The sequence below is a fragment of the Typopeltis vanoorti genome, chromosome 18 (assembly GCF_054136105.1).
Source record: "Typopeltis vanoorti isolate ZY-2024b chromosome 18, IOZ_Tvanoo_1.0, whole genome shotgun sequence".
Taxonomy (NCBI): Eukaryota; Metazoa; Arthropoda; class Arachnida; order Uropygi; family Thelyphonidae; genus Typopeltis; species Typopeltis vanoorti.
In genome coordinates this window covers 26,938,222-26,954,180 of record NC_143566.1, presented here as the reverse complement: position 1 = coordinate 26,954,180, position 15,959 = coordinate 26,938,222, and the positions used below count along the sequence as shown (strand labels likewise).

Here is a 15,959-nt window from a genome sequence, read left to right as displayed (position 1 = left end):
TGCGGCACAGCACTAGTCACAGGCCATCTCTTGGACTCTACTCCTGAGTAAACTACTCTCTGGTATCTCTCCATCAACCACCCTCCTATCCATCTCACCAACCCTATATCCATTCCCATATGTTGCAGTTTACGGATTAGAATTCCATGTGGTATCCTGTCAAAGGCCTTAGCCAGGTCCAGCAGTATCACTGTAAACCCATTACCCTTATCCAGTTCAGCAGTCACTGTGTTATAAAACCTGAGAAAGTTACTGAGGCATGATATACCTTCACAAAACCATACTGTCCCCCCATACAGTATCTCATTTTCATCAATCCATTCCTGTATTTTTCCCTTGACTACTTTCTCCAAGACCTTGACAACGACTCCTGATATGCTGATCAATTAAACTGAGACTCAGATTAAACAATATGGTCAATGGCACTGACAATTCTGTAGTCGCTTCACGTAAGACCCGTGCTGGTATACAACCAATCCCACAGATGTATTCACATTAAGGTTCTGTAATAGACTATTCATCTCCACTTCATTCACCATAATTCCCGTATAAAATGGTTCCTTCATTCCTTCATTGTCACCACCTGGATGATATACTCTTGAAAAGTGCTTACTCAGTAATTCCACTATATGGACTGATTCAGTGACTTCCCAACCATCGGCATTCCTTAAAATCATTCTGCCATGTACAGTTTTTCTTTTGCTTGCAGCATATTGAAAGAACTGTTTGGGATTCTCTTTAGCTTGAATGGCCAATTTCCTTTCATTATCCGCTGTTGCTTTTTTTACCACACTCGTTATCCTTCTGGCCTGCGCTTTATATCGTTCGTGTGCCTGCAGGTCACCTTTCTCCTTAAATTCCCTCCACAGTTGTTTCTTTTTTTTTTGCAACTCAAGCTTAATGGTGTTAGTCATCCATTTAACCACTACTTGATTTACTATTCGGACTCTAGGTATACAGTCAGCCACAACTTCCTGCAAATGCTTCTTGACCACTTCTCATACCCTATCAACATCCAACCCTTGCAGTTTTACATGCCATGGCACTGAACCAAGCAATCTACTAAGCTTGTCATACTTGCCAGCATGGTAATGTACCCTGTCTTAATCGAAAATTTCACACATTTAGCCACCTCCCAGGTCAAGACCGTATGATCACTCTCCCCAATAGGTGGCAACATGGTCATATTCATTACAGTCAAATTCTCAGATGCTATTACTAGGTCAAGCACTCTCGAATCGTTAGTATTTCCATTACGTGCTGTCTGAGATAGTCATCTCTTAGTAACTGAATAAAATCCATAATGAAGGTTTATTTTCTTGATCCTGGGAATTAGTAATAATATTTTTGGTTTACATATCAAGTGTTGATCAATTTTATTAACTGAACTTTAGAGGGCACATACATATAGGTTGAAACAATCTCACACTTATGTGTAACTATAAAATTGACAAGAATAACTGTAAAAAACTGACTAGAATAATTACAAATAAAATAGTATCGATGCGTGAAACACGTATCGCGTGTACAAGATTAGCTAGTTGTTGCTGCTAAGGAACTTTTTGTAGTTTGTATTAAAGTTCATTTCTTTTGTTTTTAAAGATTTGATTAGGGTTTTCCATATCTCTGGAAGTATTAGGCCTTGATTTCTGTTAAGGTTGACAGTAGAACGGGTGACTGCTGCTTCTTTGAAAATTCTTGAATGGTAATCTTCCTCTAGGTAAGGGGAACAACTTTTGTCCCCCTCGATGACATGGTTAGTTGTGGAGAAATCAGATGATAGGCCAGAAATGTCCAGTCTGTTGTTTTTGACATAGCCAATGTGCTCTTTTTGCCTGATTTCAAGGTTTCTCGAAATCTGTCCGATGTAACTAGAGCCACACAAGCATGGAATATTATAAATTCTAGCATATTTATAGAAAGGGTGGTTGTCATTTGGAGATCTTAGTAGTTTACGAATAGATTCTATTCGAATAGAAGCCTTGAAATCAGGCAAAAAGAGCACATTGGCTATGTCAAAAATAACAGACAGGACATTTCTGGCCTATCGTCTCATTTCTCCACAACTAACCATGTCATCGAGCGGGACAAAAGTTGTTCCCCCTACTTAGAGGAAGATTACCATTCAAGAATTGTCAAAGAAGCAGCCACAGTCGCCCGTTCTACTATCAACCTTAACAGAAATCAAGGCCTAATACTCCCAGAGATATGGAAAACCCTAATCAAATCTTTAAAAGCAAAAGAAATGAAATTTAATACAAACTACAGAAAGTTCCTCAGCAACAGCTAGCTAATCTTGTACACGGGATACGTGTTTCATGCACGTTCGATACTATTTTATTTGTAATTATTCTAGTCAGTTTTTTGCAGTTATTCTTGTCAGTTTTATAGTTACACATAATTGTGAGATTGTTTCAACCTTAAGAGCCCTGAAGACGTCAACAGTTAAAGTTTGGCGAAACTAGTTGGTTCAGTTATTAAAATTGATCAACACTTGATCTGTAAACCAAAAATATTATTACTGAATAAAATCCAGTTCCTTCCTCACACGTATCCTTTCCTCCTTCCAATCGATGTTACCATAGTTGAAATTCCCCATAATAATTACCCTCCTTCCACTCATTTCATCAATTTGTCTATGCATACTATCTCCACCATCTATTCCATCACCTTCTATAGCAGCACCCAACTGTACATTTTGTTCCGTTAGTCTCCCAGCAAGTCTCACACCAAATAGCCTCAAATGAGCTCTTTTCACTATCCTGCAATACAACTTCTATTCTCCTTGGCTGCAGTTCATCAGCTATCATCAATAACACTCCTCCCCCCCATTTTATTCTCTCTGTCCCACCTGAACACACTGTACCCTACACATTCTGTTCCACTACCTATATCATCTTCTGTCAGCTATGTTTCACTAATGCCAATAACCTGTGGCCAGGAAGAGCTGACCAAGGCCAAAAATTCTTACTTCTTGTTCCTAATACTCCTGGCATTAATATACATGAAATGCAGAGGTCCATTTGTCCCACCCCTATCTTGATGTGTTATACTAACTGTCCCATTCTGATTTCTTGTCCTTCGTACTGGCTCGGGCACATTATATACATTCTTACACTCAACTACTTCACTGGTGTCTGCATATCCACTCACCCCATTTCTTAATAGTTCTAGTTTCCCTGATTTTGCACATCCACTTTCACTTCATTCAGCAACACTTTTTCTAGTCTTCGCACACCAAATCCATTCAAATGCAAGCCGTCCATCTTGTACAAATCCTTTCACCCATCAAACTCACTCCACACGTCCACAAACTCCACACTACACCGTCTGCATAACCTGCGCATAAAGTCATTTGCTATTATTGCCCTCCTTCTAAACTCTTCTCTGTCATACCGCGGCAACAGACTCACTATCCTAATTCTGTCACTCTTTTCTTTTCTTTCGCTACCTGTAATAATTCCTTCAAGTCCTCTCTCATATCAAATTTATCTCCTTTCAAATCATTCGTTCCCTCCACGACTATCATTTCTTTCACCCTCAGCTTTTGCGCTCTAATACTCTCACTAACATCCTTAATTTTCGCACCCGGTAAGTGCGATTTAGTCAAACTCTCATCTATCACACCTCTTACTAACGAGTCACCGTACAACACTCTTTCCTTCATTTCTGAAACACTCCCAATCATACGCTTATTTTTCCTTACATTGATTCTTAACATTTTCGAAGTCACGAAACACTTTTGATCATAAGAAAAATTTGGGGAACACCAAAAGCATGAGGGTCATAAAACTAACAATAAAAATGTGCATGGACCTGCCTTTTATAAAAATGAAACTTATTTTAATATACGATGCTTGAGCTTGTTGGCTTTTGCTGATTTAAGCAATATATAGCTACCCTCATCCACTTTGTCTATATTAGTAGCCTTTCACGCTTTCTAGCTTTTATATTGGTTAATATTGAGAAACCGAGCTGACACAAATATGATGTTGAAAACTGTAACAATATTTTCAGTGCCCTTGTGGAGAGAGCTGGGTATTCGGCTTGGACAAAAATTCAAAATACCTCAAGAGTTATTTCAGAGAATTTCATTTTTAGAGTACGATCCGTTGACAAGGTAACTAATTGTTCTTCTTCTTGTAACAAAAATTCACAACTCGATGTGTCAACTGTGCCAAATGGATTTCGTATCCAGTCATATCTGTGTGTATTTAAGGAAGGAAAGTAACTTGAAATCTTTTCTTCCAATATTGTTAAATGTTTTGTTATAACGCAGATAATTCCCAGGAAACATATGTACTGTATTTTTTTTATGATGTGGTTTTTCCAAAGAGATACTTTTTTTTTTTTTCTGAAAAGCTGGCAATTTGTCAGTGAATTTCAAAATATTTTCATTTTCCCCTTGGATACTTGTATTAACGCTGTTTAATTAATTAAAAATATCGGCTAAATATGCCATTTTAGCACACCAAGTATCATTTTGAAGACATTTTACAAAGCGAATGTACCTTCATTTTGAAAAAAAAACGGCCAATAATTCACTCTTAAGTTCTAAAATTCGGAATAGTACTTCACCCCTGGATAACCATCGTATTTCAATGTGCAAAAGCAAAGATTCGTGTTTGGCTTCCATAGAGATGTGAAAAGTTTTTTTAAAAGACGTGCTTTCAAAGGTCTTGATTTGATGTAATTGATGACATTTACAACTTGGTCTAGTACAGGTTTTAATATTGCCGGTAAGTTTTTGAAACTAGGGATTCTGTGTGAAAAAAAAGAAAAAAAACAGTGCGTAGATATAATATTTGATTTAAATATTTGAGTTTATTTTCTTTGCATGGATAACAAATCCTTTAATAGAGCCTACCATTGATGGAGCACCGTCCATACAAATTCCTATGCACAGCTCCCATGAAATTAAAAATTTTTCTAAATATGACGTAATAGATTCAAAAATATCTTGTCCTGTTATACGTTCGGTAAGTTCTCTGCAGAATAGAAATTGATTCACTATTCTGCAGAGAACTTACCGAGCGAATCCTAGTATACGAGGTTACCGCTAATGTCAGTGGACTCGTCAATTTGTAAATCAAAATGTTGTTTGGAAAGTTTATTGGCAACTGTTTTCTCAATATAATCTGACATATCTTTCATTTTAATTTTTATTGCATCCTCCAAATGAGGAATTTTCATAATTTCCTTTTTTTGCTTCGTCGCCAAACAAAATGTTGACTATTTCACAACATGCTAGTAAAATAAGAGACTGCTATAGTATGTGCTTTTAATTTTACTGCAGTTAATTCAGCTACCTTATATGATGCAAGTTGTGCCTTATCGGAAATTTTAACAATCTTTCAAAATATACTTTTTAATTGTGTCATGTGACATCTTTCACCGGCGGAACACTTGTAACCAGTTCGCGGAACACAAGTGTTCCGGGGAACACCAGTAGAGAATCACTGTATTAGCGTAATGCGGCACTGTCCGTCGCGCAGTTCCACTGTTGTTTATATGCAGTTTGCGCCAGTAGTAGAGTGTTCGTAGTGCTTATCGTTTTTACTCCGTCTCTTTAAATATTTGGACATTACAATTAAAGGATTTAATTGTAATGTCCAAAAATTGTAAATCCATTCCTTTACAATTAAAGGAATGGATTTTATTTTTAAGTAATTTTGAATTATACTAAACTGTATAATTTTATCGAGCATACCATTGATGGATAATAAACAATATATTTTCATATTTATTCTGGTATGATTTCATATTTTCATTAGTAAAGTTCAGTAGGATAGGAAAGAACTTGACATTGTCAGCATCCAGGAATGCGTTAGCAGAGCTAATCTCAGATGGTATGGTCACTTAAATAGAATGGGAGAGGAAAGATTAGCAAAACAAGTGTTCTCTGCCAGGGTGGCAGGAAAACGACCCAGAGGAAGACCAAGATATAGGTGGATTGATACGGTACAAAGTGCCTTAGACGATAGAAATATAAGATCTGATAATGTTGGAGTCTTGACAAGTAACAGACTGATTTGGAGGAAAATTGTAGATAGGAAGTTAGTAATGATGTAATTTTTTCATGTAGTACTGTCATATCCTGTACACCCCTTGAGGGTACATGGCAGGAATTTGATGATGATGATGATGACGATGAAGTTCAGTAGGAATATCATATTCATAGTGGACTTTACGCAGAGTATTGCAGTGAAGATATTTGCCTGTGCAGGTGTACTCAGTTCCTACAAAATGACCATTACAGTATTAATTAAAATTAAGTCAGATTTACAGAGTCGTCCCATGGATGAACAGGTAAATTTTCCCACTGCAATATTTTCAAGTTTTAAACATATGATCCATCAATAAACAAATTATTTTGCTAAGAAACAGTTTAAGATACGGCTTGTTAAGTTCATTGTCAATAATTAAAATTATGTAGATATTCTCTACCTTTTCCAATTCGGTTTTCAGGTCACATTCAGGAAAGTCAAAAGTGAATGGCCCAGTTTTGTTTAGTATTCTTGCCGTTAAGTCTGGAGGTAATGTGACAGGTATATCAGTAGTGTTAAGGAATTCTTCTAATTCACTTCTTTCGCCTAGACAACGTTTGTGTGTCAGGTGCGCTTTGAAACCTGAAAATTAATAATACATCTTTACTTGAGGAACATGTTGTTTATCTAGAGCAGGGATCTCCAAACTACGGCCTTCGGGTCAGATGCGGCCCGTGATATGATTTTATCCGGCCCGCAAATTGGACTAATTTTTCAATAAGAATCCGCAAATAAAAAAAACAAACACGGGGTGTTGATAGATTTCAAATGCATTAATTAAAATTTTGTTCAAAATATATTCCCGAATAGCAAAAAAGTAACCGAAATCCGAGTTACAGTCTTTCTGACTGTAAAAGGTCGGTTAAAATGGACTAACGAAGAAAAAAAATTTGAATTTTACAAAATTTTACCATATTCATCTCTATTTTTGGGACAACGTATCTTTGCGAACAAACTTTTTCCCGAATGAAATATAGCAAGTTAAAATATAGGGAAAGTTTATCTGATGAACATTTGAAATAGCTACTTGTAATTAGCACTTCAAAATTTGAACCTGAGTTTAATAAGATTTTAAAAACATAAACACAGTTACATCATTCACATTAATGGTTTTATTATAATTTGTGATAAAAATATGAGAATTTGCTGATAGTGTTCGTTGTCATTAATATGCGATAATTTAATCTTACATACTCTTTAATCAGTTTTATCTGCTTTCAATAAAACTCATATATCTAGTTCTAGGTTTGTTTGTTTTTTTTTACTACGGCCCGCTGAACAGTGCTGAAGTACCCAATGTGACCCTCACGGCGAAAAGTTTGGAGACCACTGATCTAGACTAAAGATATAATTGATACACACTCGGATATTCTTACCTATTAAGGGGGAGGGAGGATTAAACAACTATATTTATAACTCGAAATATTAAACAAGGTTAAAATGCAGAATTCGGATATTACAACAGTATAAAACATGCCTATAAAACGCAAATTAAGACAGGTGTTATAAAAGAGTTAATGTAAATATGCAAGAGCTCTAAAAATAATAAATATATAATATAGTATATGTTTAGCCATTTCTCGTCTTCAGAGATAGAAACAGGGATAGAAATATAATAAGTTATACAGAGTTGCCCGTTCTCACCAAATTTACTTACTGTCTATCTCGAAGAAATGCGCAAAACCTTAGCCAAAGAACAAGGTCTACAAATGCATGACATGAATGTCAATCACACTAAATATGCAGATCAGGTTATTATTCTTGCAAAATCTAGAGTACAATTGGAAAATACAATAAAACTTTTAAGTGAAGAGTGCAAAACTTTTGGAATGAAAATCAATCTAAGCAAAACTAAAACAATGAACATAGGAAGAGAAGTAAAACATTTTAATCAACTTAGCAAATCATATACTTGAACAAGTAAAGCAATTTACATATCTTGGGAGTCTCATTACACACAATTTCGATACCACAGAAAACGTAAAAATACAGACTAACCAAGGATGGTCTAATATGAATAAATTAAACAAAATATGGAAAAACAACAGCATTTCAAAACAAGCTTCAAACCAAAACCATTATTATACCTACGACTACGTATGGAGCTAAAATATGGAGACCCAATCAGAAAATCAGAGAATTCGAAATGAAATGAAATGCTTAAGAAAAATAAAGAAGACTCACTGGTCAGAACACAAAACAAATGAACGAGTCAAACAGCAATTAAACTATAGATTAGATATTATAGCTATAATTTTTAAACAGCAAATGAGATGGTTTGGACATCTCCATAGAATGTCCTCCCAGAGATTACTAAATATAATCTTGAATGGAATCATTGGAGGAAGACGATCAAGAGGCAGACAAAAAAAAAAGCTGTAGTTTTTGAAGAGTTTTTATCGAGCTTCAGAGAGATGACAGAAATGGCCAGAGATAGAGCCAGATCACAAAGATTTGTTCATAGGGAACTCAATCCGTCACGCGATGCACGACAAGGAAGCAAACATCAGTAAATCTGAACATAATTCAAAAAATAAAACTGAATCACTTTTCATTGTTCCCAGTTAATTATTTAAATATTTTATGCGATTTACACCCATGAAAGGTTGTAAACCCATCATTTGTCTTTAATCCAGAAATCCTGATCTACAGACTAAAGGTGATCTTTTCAAGACGACCTCCGAGTTTTACATGAGAATCTTTCTCTCTCTCTCTCTCTCTCTTGTTCTCTTTTGGATTACTATCACATCATGGTGATAATTTCACACAAGCGTCTGTGAATCACTAGTCTGAATAATATTAGTACACAGAATTAATTTTTACATAAGCTTTTAGACGAGCCTGTGTAGCTCAATAGAAGTCGCGTTTGCACCAAGAAACCTAGGCCGTCTCAAGAAGAACTTAAGTTCGATTCAGGTCACCGACTAGAGGAACTTTTTCTAAGCCTGTATTCGACCGGTTGCTGAGTTTGTTGATCTCTTTTAAGTGGGTTCTTCGTCCCGTAAACTCAAGAAAATCGACTGTAGAATCCAATTTCAGACAATAACATATTGTGTTAGGGACCAAGAGATGGTGGTACTTGTTAGTCATTTCTTCACTAGACGCTACTTAAAATTCGTGATAGTACTTGGCCAACTATCTCTGATTGCCTGAAGTTAGATACAGTAAAACAGCATCACCTACTCCCTATAAGGGAATAAAAGGCATTAGCTTTTCTTTTTTTTTTCTGATATGCTTTTAGTCATTTGTATGCCGAAATGCACTTTCATGTTTTCACAATGAAACGCAAATAAGATTCAAACCTGAAAAATAAACAAGCCAGTCTATTTGCTGAACAGTAGAACTTTATGTAGGGCGTTTGCTTCTCTATCGCTTGGCTTCCTGAAGAAAGACGGATGTAGGTTTGACTCTAGTCATAATCAAATCAGAATGTTAGGGATAAAGGAACTCTACATAATCCCTTTTGGGGAAAAAGGCGTTAGAGATTTTTTCGTTTATTTTATAAATATAAAAATATAAATATAAATATAAATATTAAATATAAATATAAACCTTGTGAGGAAGCTGCATCTTTTATGATCAGCAATCAATATTCATACAGACGTATTGCTATCTAAACTATGCACTATGGAACCAGATAATTGTTATCATATTAATGTCTGATACATCCACTAACAAACAGATATAATTACTGCAGTTGTGGTTGAATTAAATGCTATTCAGTGAAATTATTTGTTCTACAATGTAATGTCAGTATATTAATATCATAATCAATCATAATATGAATAATATATTATATTTTACAATCTTTAATACGGACAGACTACTTTTTATGTAAAATTAATTTCAGTAGTTTACAATTTCTTTTTATTAGGTGTACTTACCGAGAATAGAAAATACAACTATTCCAGCAAACATCGAAGTGCCGCAGTTAGTAATAGACACCAGTATAGCATCACGGAAACAATTGTTATGAACTGGGTTGTAGGAAGCAAAAGCTATAAGACCACCAAACGCCAACCCAAGGGAGAAAAATATCTGGGTTCCGGCTTCCAGCCATACTACTGGATCAGCCAATTTTTCCCACTGTAAAAAACAATAAAATAAAGTTAAAAAATAAACAAATCTATATATTTAACGAGAAAATTTACGGGCGTATACTTTTTTGTCGTTTTTTTGCCTTAGTCTAACATAACGATTGTAGCGATATACATGATTACCGTAGATTTTGAGGCAGATTTTAAAACATTACCACTATTTATCTGAGATAAGTTCGACTAACTTGTATCTCTTTACTAAATCAAAGAGCCCGACCTCTTAGAAGAGAACGGTTCGTAGAAATCTGGTTCCTGAATATTGAACCATATAAAGCAACACCACTCTACTTATGGAATTTCCAGTTAACAATAAAAAAGAATTATCCACATGGTTGATTTGTATGAAAAAAATGTAAGTTGTAGGTAAAAAAAATCTCATTGATATTAATTTTTGTTTTCAACTCTTGTAGGGATAGTTTTACATTCCATCCAGATAGTCGAATTCCAGTACATCTAGGTTTAAAGTGTTAAGCAGACAGTTTTATGCAAATTCCTTCGAAATTTAATATTTATACTCATCTAATTTAGGAATGATCCAACATCATGTTAAATATTTCAGTGATCAAAATATCATAATTCTTGCTGCTAGGAGATTGTTTATTTTATTCCCCATCTTATTTCCCGAATAAGAACTTCTAGAATTGTCTCCATGGAGTCATCGTGGAAGACCCTACACTGACACACTAGCTATTATTCACGCAATACTTATGATACTTCTCCTTGAACTAATTCACAGACGAAGCGCTCACAACCACTTCTGGCAACGCAATAGAGAAATTCATTCCTTCCCATTAAACGAAAAAATCTAGTCCTAACATTCTTGTTAACCATATTCTTACACAATTTCCAGGGATGAGCCTCGTTCTTTTCCTTTCTTCCTGCACTGTACAGAAAAAACCATCAGTCCTTTTATAGGATTATATTATTGTTTCCTCAAAAACATTAAAACGTTATAAGGAACAAAAAATAAGTTGCGTGATTTTTTTCATTCCTGAACCAGCTTGTCAGTTGAGAAATGAAAACAGCTGGCGTTTACAGGGTAAACAAAGTTGCCATTTGCAAATCATAAAAAAAGCAGTGGATAATTTCGGTTGAGAAAGCAAAGTCTGCATCTCGACGCATGTCTCATAATATGCTAACAAAAAAGTTTAAAAAGCAGACATTCTATTTATGAATAGTCACTATCTTCAATGGGATATTGCTTAACTCATTGTAGAAATGGGTTCCTAAAATGCTAAAACATTATTGTTTTAGAATTATTGAAACCTAGATTGTCATTTGGAAGAATTTGAAGCGTTTCTTCGTAATCACCGAAAACCAATACTTGCACTAGTTCTAAATCTAATATGCTACAATCGACACTGAATGAGATTATTAAACAGCAATACTGTCGAGGAAAATTGCGTTTAATAGATTTATCATTTTTTGCTTTGAAACAGTTTACCATGCACAGTACGAGGGTGTGCTGAAAAGTTGACATATTTTCTTATACATCCTGAATCATTACAATTTGATTAAACATGGGGCTTAAAGAGTTTTAAGATATGTTCTTTCTTATGGTTATACAAGTTGCTTTAATATAATTTTTGTTATAGGTGTTTATCGGAATATTTTAGTCTCCCCTCGTACGCACAATTTATGCAATACCCGACTTGAATAACCAATGTACATATGTTGATCCAATAGACTTATCAACGTAAATTTTTCAAATTTAAGAACAAAACTTTCACAGCTGCTTCGAGGTACGAGGGTGGTCTGAAAGTTCTCGGCCTAACAATGAAAAAACGAATTTATAATTTCAAAATTATTTTTTATTTTTCAACATAATCTCCCTTAACACTAATACATTTATTCCAGCGATGCTCCAGCGCCATTTTACAGTCCCTGTAGCAAGGGCGAATTCTCTATGCTTGTTATGCTTACTGCGCAAGCTCATTACTCAAGAAAGAAGTAATATTTATTTATTAATAAATGCATGCGTTTATAAGCATTCCATTTAGGATTTTATTTTTGTAGACAGAAGTGGTCTTAAGCTTGCGCGGCAATAATTGAGCTTTGCTTTGTGTATCGAAGGCCGATGCTTGCTCGTCTAGTCAAAGCTACCTTGGCTAGCTCGGCTGTAGGAGCTTCCAGGTCCTCGCAGCAGCACTGTGATTTCATGCACGCGCATAACCATTTCCGCTCCCTTTACGTCCTCTTAAACACAGGCCATACGCAGTCAAAGTAGCTCTAGCTAGTGAGCTTCAGCCAGCCTTTACAAGTGTAAGTGTTGATTGGGAAAATTAAGTTACAACCAACTTTTTATAACGATGTTATTGACCAGTTCATAAAGAAGGACCGTAGGGTAGAATTTGTATTCAAGTAGCTAAATTGAAAAAGATAGAATATCATGTGTAAAATAAATGTTGTATTTGTATGATTAAATGCACATAAATTTTTAAATATATAGTTTTAAATGGTCAGTAATTCATTATTCTGCTAATTAGACTTCAATCACACCTCTCACTCCCTGAATGATAACAACAGCAAGCGTGAATTTCAAGACCAGCATTCGCCCTGCCGTGTAGTGGTTCTCAGTAAGATCTGCAAAACACTCTTCTACAGCTGCAATCACCTCTTGATTCGAATAAAAACGCTGACCAGCGAGGAAGAGTTTTATTTTTGGGAAGAGATAGAAGTCAGAAGGAGCCAAATCTGTGGAATAGGGTGGATGTTCGAACAGTTCATATGCAGATCTCTTAATTTTATTTTCCCATTACCAAAACACCTTTGTGGGCAGGTGCATTGTCCTGATGAAAGATGATTTTTTTCATCTTCTGCAAACCGGGTCTTTTCTCATGAATTTTTTCGTCTAGTCTGTTAAAAGATCGGAATAATATTCCTCGGTTATTGTTTTACTCTTTTCAAGATAATCAATAAACAAAATGCCTTCAGCATCCCAAAACACTGATGTCATGATCTTTTCTCTGATGGAACTGACGTTCTTCTCTGGCGCTGAACAATCGACTTCTGTCCATTGTTTTGACTGATGTTTGGATTCTGGTGTGTAATGGTAAATCCAAGTCTCATCCATAGTAATAAATCGATGCACAAAATCAGTTTTATTCTTGTAAAAACGCTCCAAGCACTGTTCAGAGATTTTCATGCACGTGCGTTTTTGATCTGCTGCGAGCAAGCGCGACACCCATCTTGCGAAAAGCTTTTTCATTTGCAATTCTTCACGCAAAATATATCCCACGCGTTCTTTTGAAATGCCTATAGCCTCAGCAATTTCACACACGTTGACTGGCCGGTCATCCAATACCATATCGTGCACTTGATCAATGATTTCTGGTGTTGTTACACTTTTTGGACATCTTTCACATGGATCATCTTCAAGGACTGGTACGGCCACGTTTAAACTCGGCAGTCCATTTCTTAATTGTCGAAAACGAAAGAGAAGAGTGCCCGTAAACTTTTGTGAACTTCGAATGAATTTCTTTTGGCGTTAAAGCTTCTTTTATAAAGGATTTTATAACCACACAATACTCAATGCTATCCATTTCAAGGGCTACAGACAAAACGTTTGCTTCAGAGAGCTGTATAAAACAAACTACTTAATAGAATGACTCGCAATTTCACATGGATGCTTATGACAGATGTACAAACTTAGAAAAAAGATCTTGCAGATAGTGTTGCCATCTGTTTCCGAGAACGTTTCATACCACCCGCGTACTTTTTAAAATTTAATATAGTTAAAAATAAAGATATCTACTTTAATATAAAATAATAGATAATTAAAAGTAAAATGCTTTACTAGTCGAATAAACTCTGTTGTATTAAATATTAAGATAATGAGAGAAATATTTTAAAAAATTCCAATATTTTTATTCTGGTATGAATATTATATTCCAAATTAAATAAAATAAAAACGTTTTCACCTTGGGTGTGAAGAGATGGAGGAGACCATCTTTGGCACCTGTGAGAGTTACTCCACGAAAGAAGAAAATAATTAGCACGAGATAAGGAAACGTTGCGGTTACATACACCACCTGAAATATATAAAAATACTTGCTGCATCTTTAACATTCAACATATTATTATTTTTTTTTCCAAGCTCAAAAATTACTGTGCAGGTAATGCATTTGTTGCAATATTAAAACTGTTGTTGGAAAATACATAAATAAAATGCTTCATAAATTTCTTTTTTCACACTGACGAAAGTCAGTATGTACAATTGTACATTTAGTCTGCAGTGATATAGTAATCATATAATTTTGTTATTGTTCTAAAGAGAGAGAGAGTCTGAAAGGTTTCATTTCGGCGAAGTAAATTGGCAAAAATAGGGAATATTAATATTCCTACCTTATTTCATAGCCGAGTTATTAGAAACTTAAGAATTTTTGTTATTTTCTGTCATTTCCTGTTATTAAAAGTTTAACCTATAGAATATTAAGATTGCAAACCAGGTTGCAACAGTAAATAGCAGGAATATGTTGACATTTGAACAACTCTGTATCTTAGTTTTTGTAAACACTGATGAAAAAAAGGTAGCTTCATAGGACAGAAGCGAATAAAGAGTAAGGAGTACGACTCAACATATAAATTAAAAGATGATCGCACCCATTGTTTGAATGAATTTTGGGAGAGTGGTGGAAAGTAATTTGGTTTGGTTAGAATTCTAATCCAACCAACAGTGTTTTGCGGGATGGAAAACTCAACTTTCAAGGATAAACATTTTTCCACATGAGACTTAACTGATCTTCAGATGGAAGGATACGATAAAGGTTATTTATTTTCTGGATAGGATTCGAATCCAGGCATTTCCAAGTGAAGAATAAATTTCACGTGGTCCTTTCGAATGCAACAGTAATGGGTGACAGGAGGAACATCGTAGAAACTGAGAATTATATGACAGACTAAAGTAGACTGGAGAGAAAGATCATTAACCATTCTACGTGTCTGTATTGAATAATACCAAGCATTTTAAAGTTCGATTTTAGGTGGCACATTTCTTAACTTGAAACGAGTTGAGCTTGAATAAGTAAATAAGGCCATACGGTTAGTGTAGTATGCATCTTAATCAGGCGTATATTCTTTGTGGAAGGAATAATCTTCCAATTTCAGTATGAGATCCACCTCACCTCAGTTTGGAATTTGCATGGCAGATCGGAATTTGCGAGTAAAGGTTTTCAGGATAGAAGTAAGAGGAAGCCAAAAGAGGAAGTTAAATAATGCCTTTTTTTAATGTTGAGACAGTTATGAATGTATTCACGTAGTCGAAGTTCTTGTTATTCCAAAAACAGTGATTTTTTTCAGGGGAGAATGTCTGAGGATAGCCTCGTGCTACAAAAGAAAGGCTTAATAGTTCCATTCAGGTCACTGACTAGAGAAGCTTTTTCTAGAAAATTCTTTTCAAGTCGATTATAGAATTAGTTAGTCTGTAAAGCAGGTGAGTATAGTTTGATCGCTTTGAAGAACTAAGATGTTTAACAGCATCTAAGAAAAACAGAAATTTAATAATATCTTCCTTTATCTAACACCCCTCAGAGATGCATTAAAGTGCTTCTATAATGAACGGTGAAGACTACCTACTCTCAAAACTTAGAGCTGAAATAACGCTACATTCTCATTTCATGAAAATAGGAAAAAAAAAGAAAAAAAACGTGTTAGAGATTTGTAATTATTTTATTTATATATTTTCTGTGAGGAAGAAGAGAAAGAAGAGATAGAAATGGATTTGAAAACGATTTTATAATCATTAAGTTTAATGATTTATCATTTGCAACAGGAGAGTAGTAAGGAAATAGATTTAAGTAATTGGCTGATATATTGC

General features: G+C 35.0%; 1 protein-coding gene across 1 annotated transcript in view; it reads right to left on the bottom strand.

Annotated features, from left to right (window-relative positions):
• Positions 1–15,959, bottom strand: part of LOC150096563 (sodium-dependent neutral amino acid transporter B(0)AT3-like) — a 292,659-nt gene that overhangs the window by 86,402 nt on the left and 190,298 nt on the right. The window contains exons 6-8 of the mRNA XM_090408129.1: positions 14,065–14,175; positions 9,932–10,133; positions 6,448–6,629 (exon numbers count right to left, since the gene is read on the bottom strand). Coding sequence (XP_090264255.1) covers positions 6,448–6,629; positions 9,932–10,133; positions 14,065–14,175 — 495 coding nt within the window. The remainder of the gene's footprint in view (positions 1–6,447; positions 6,630–9,931; positions 10,134–14,064; positions 14,176–15,959) is intronic.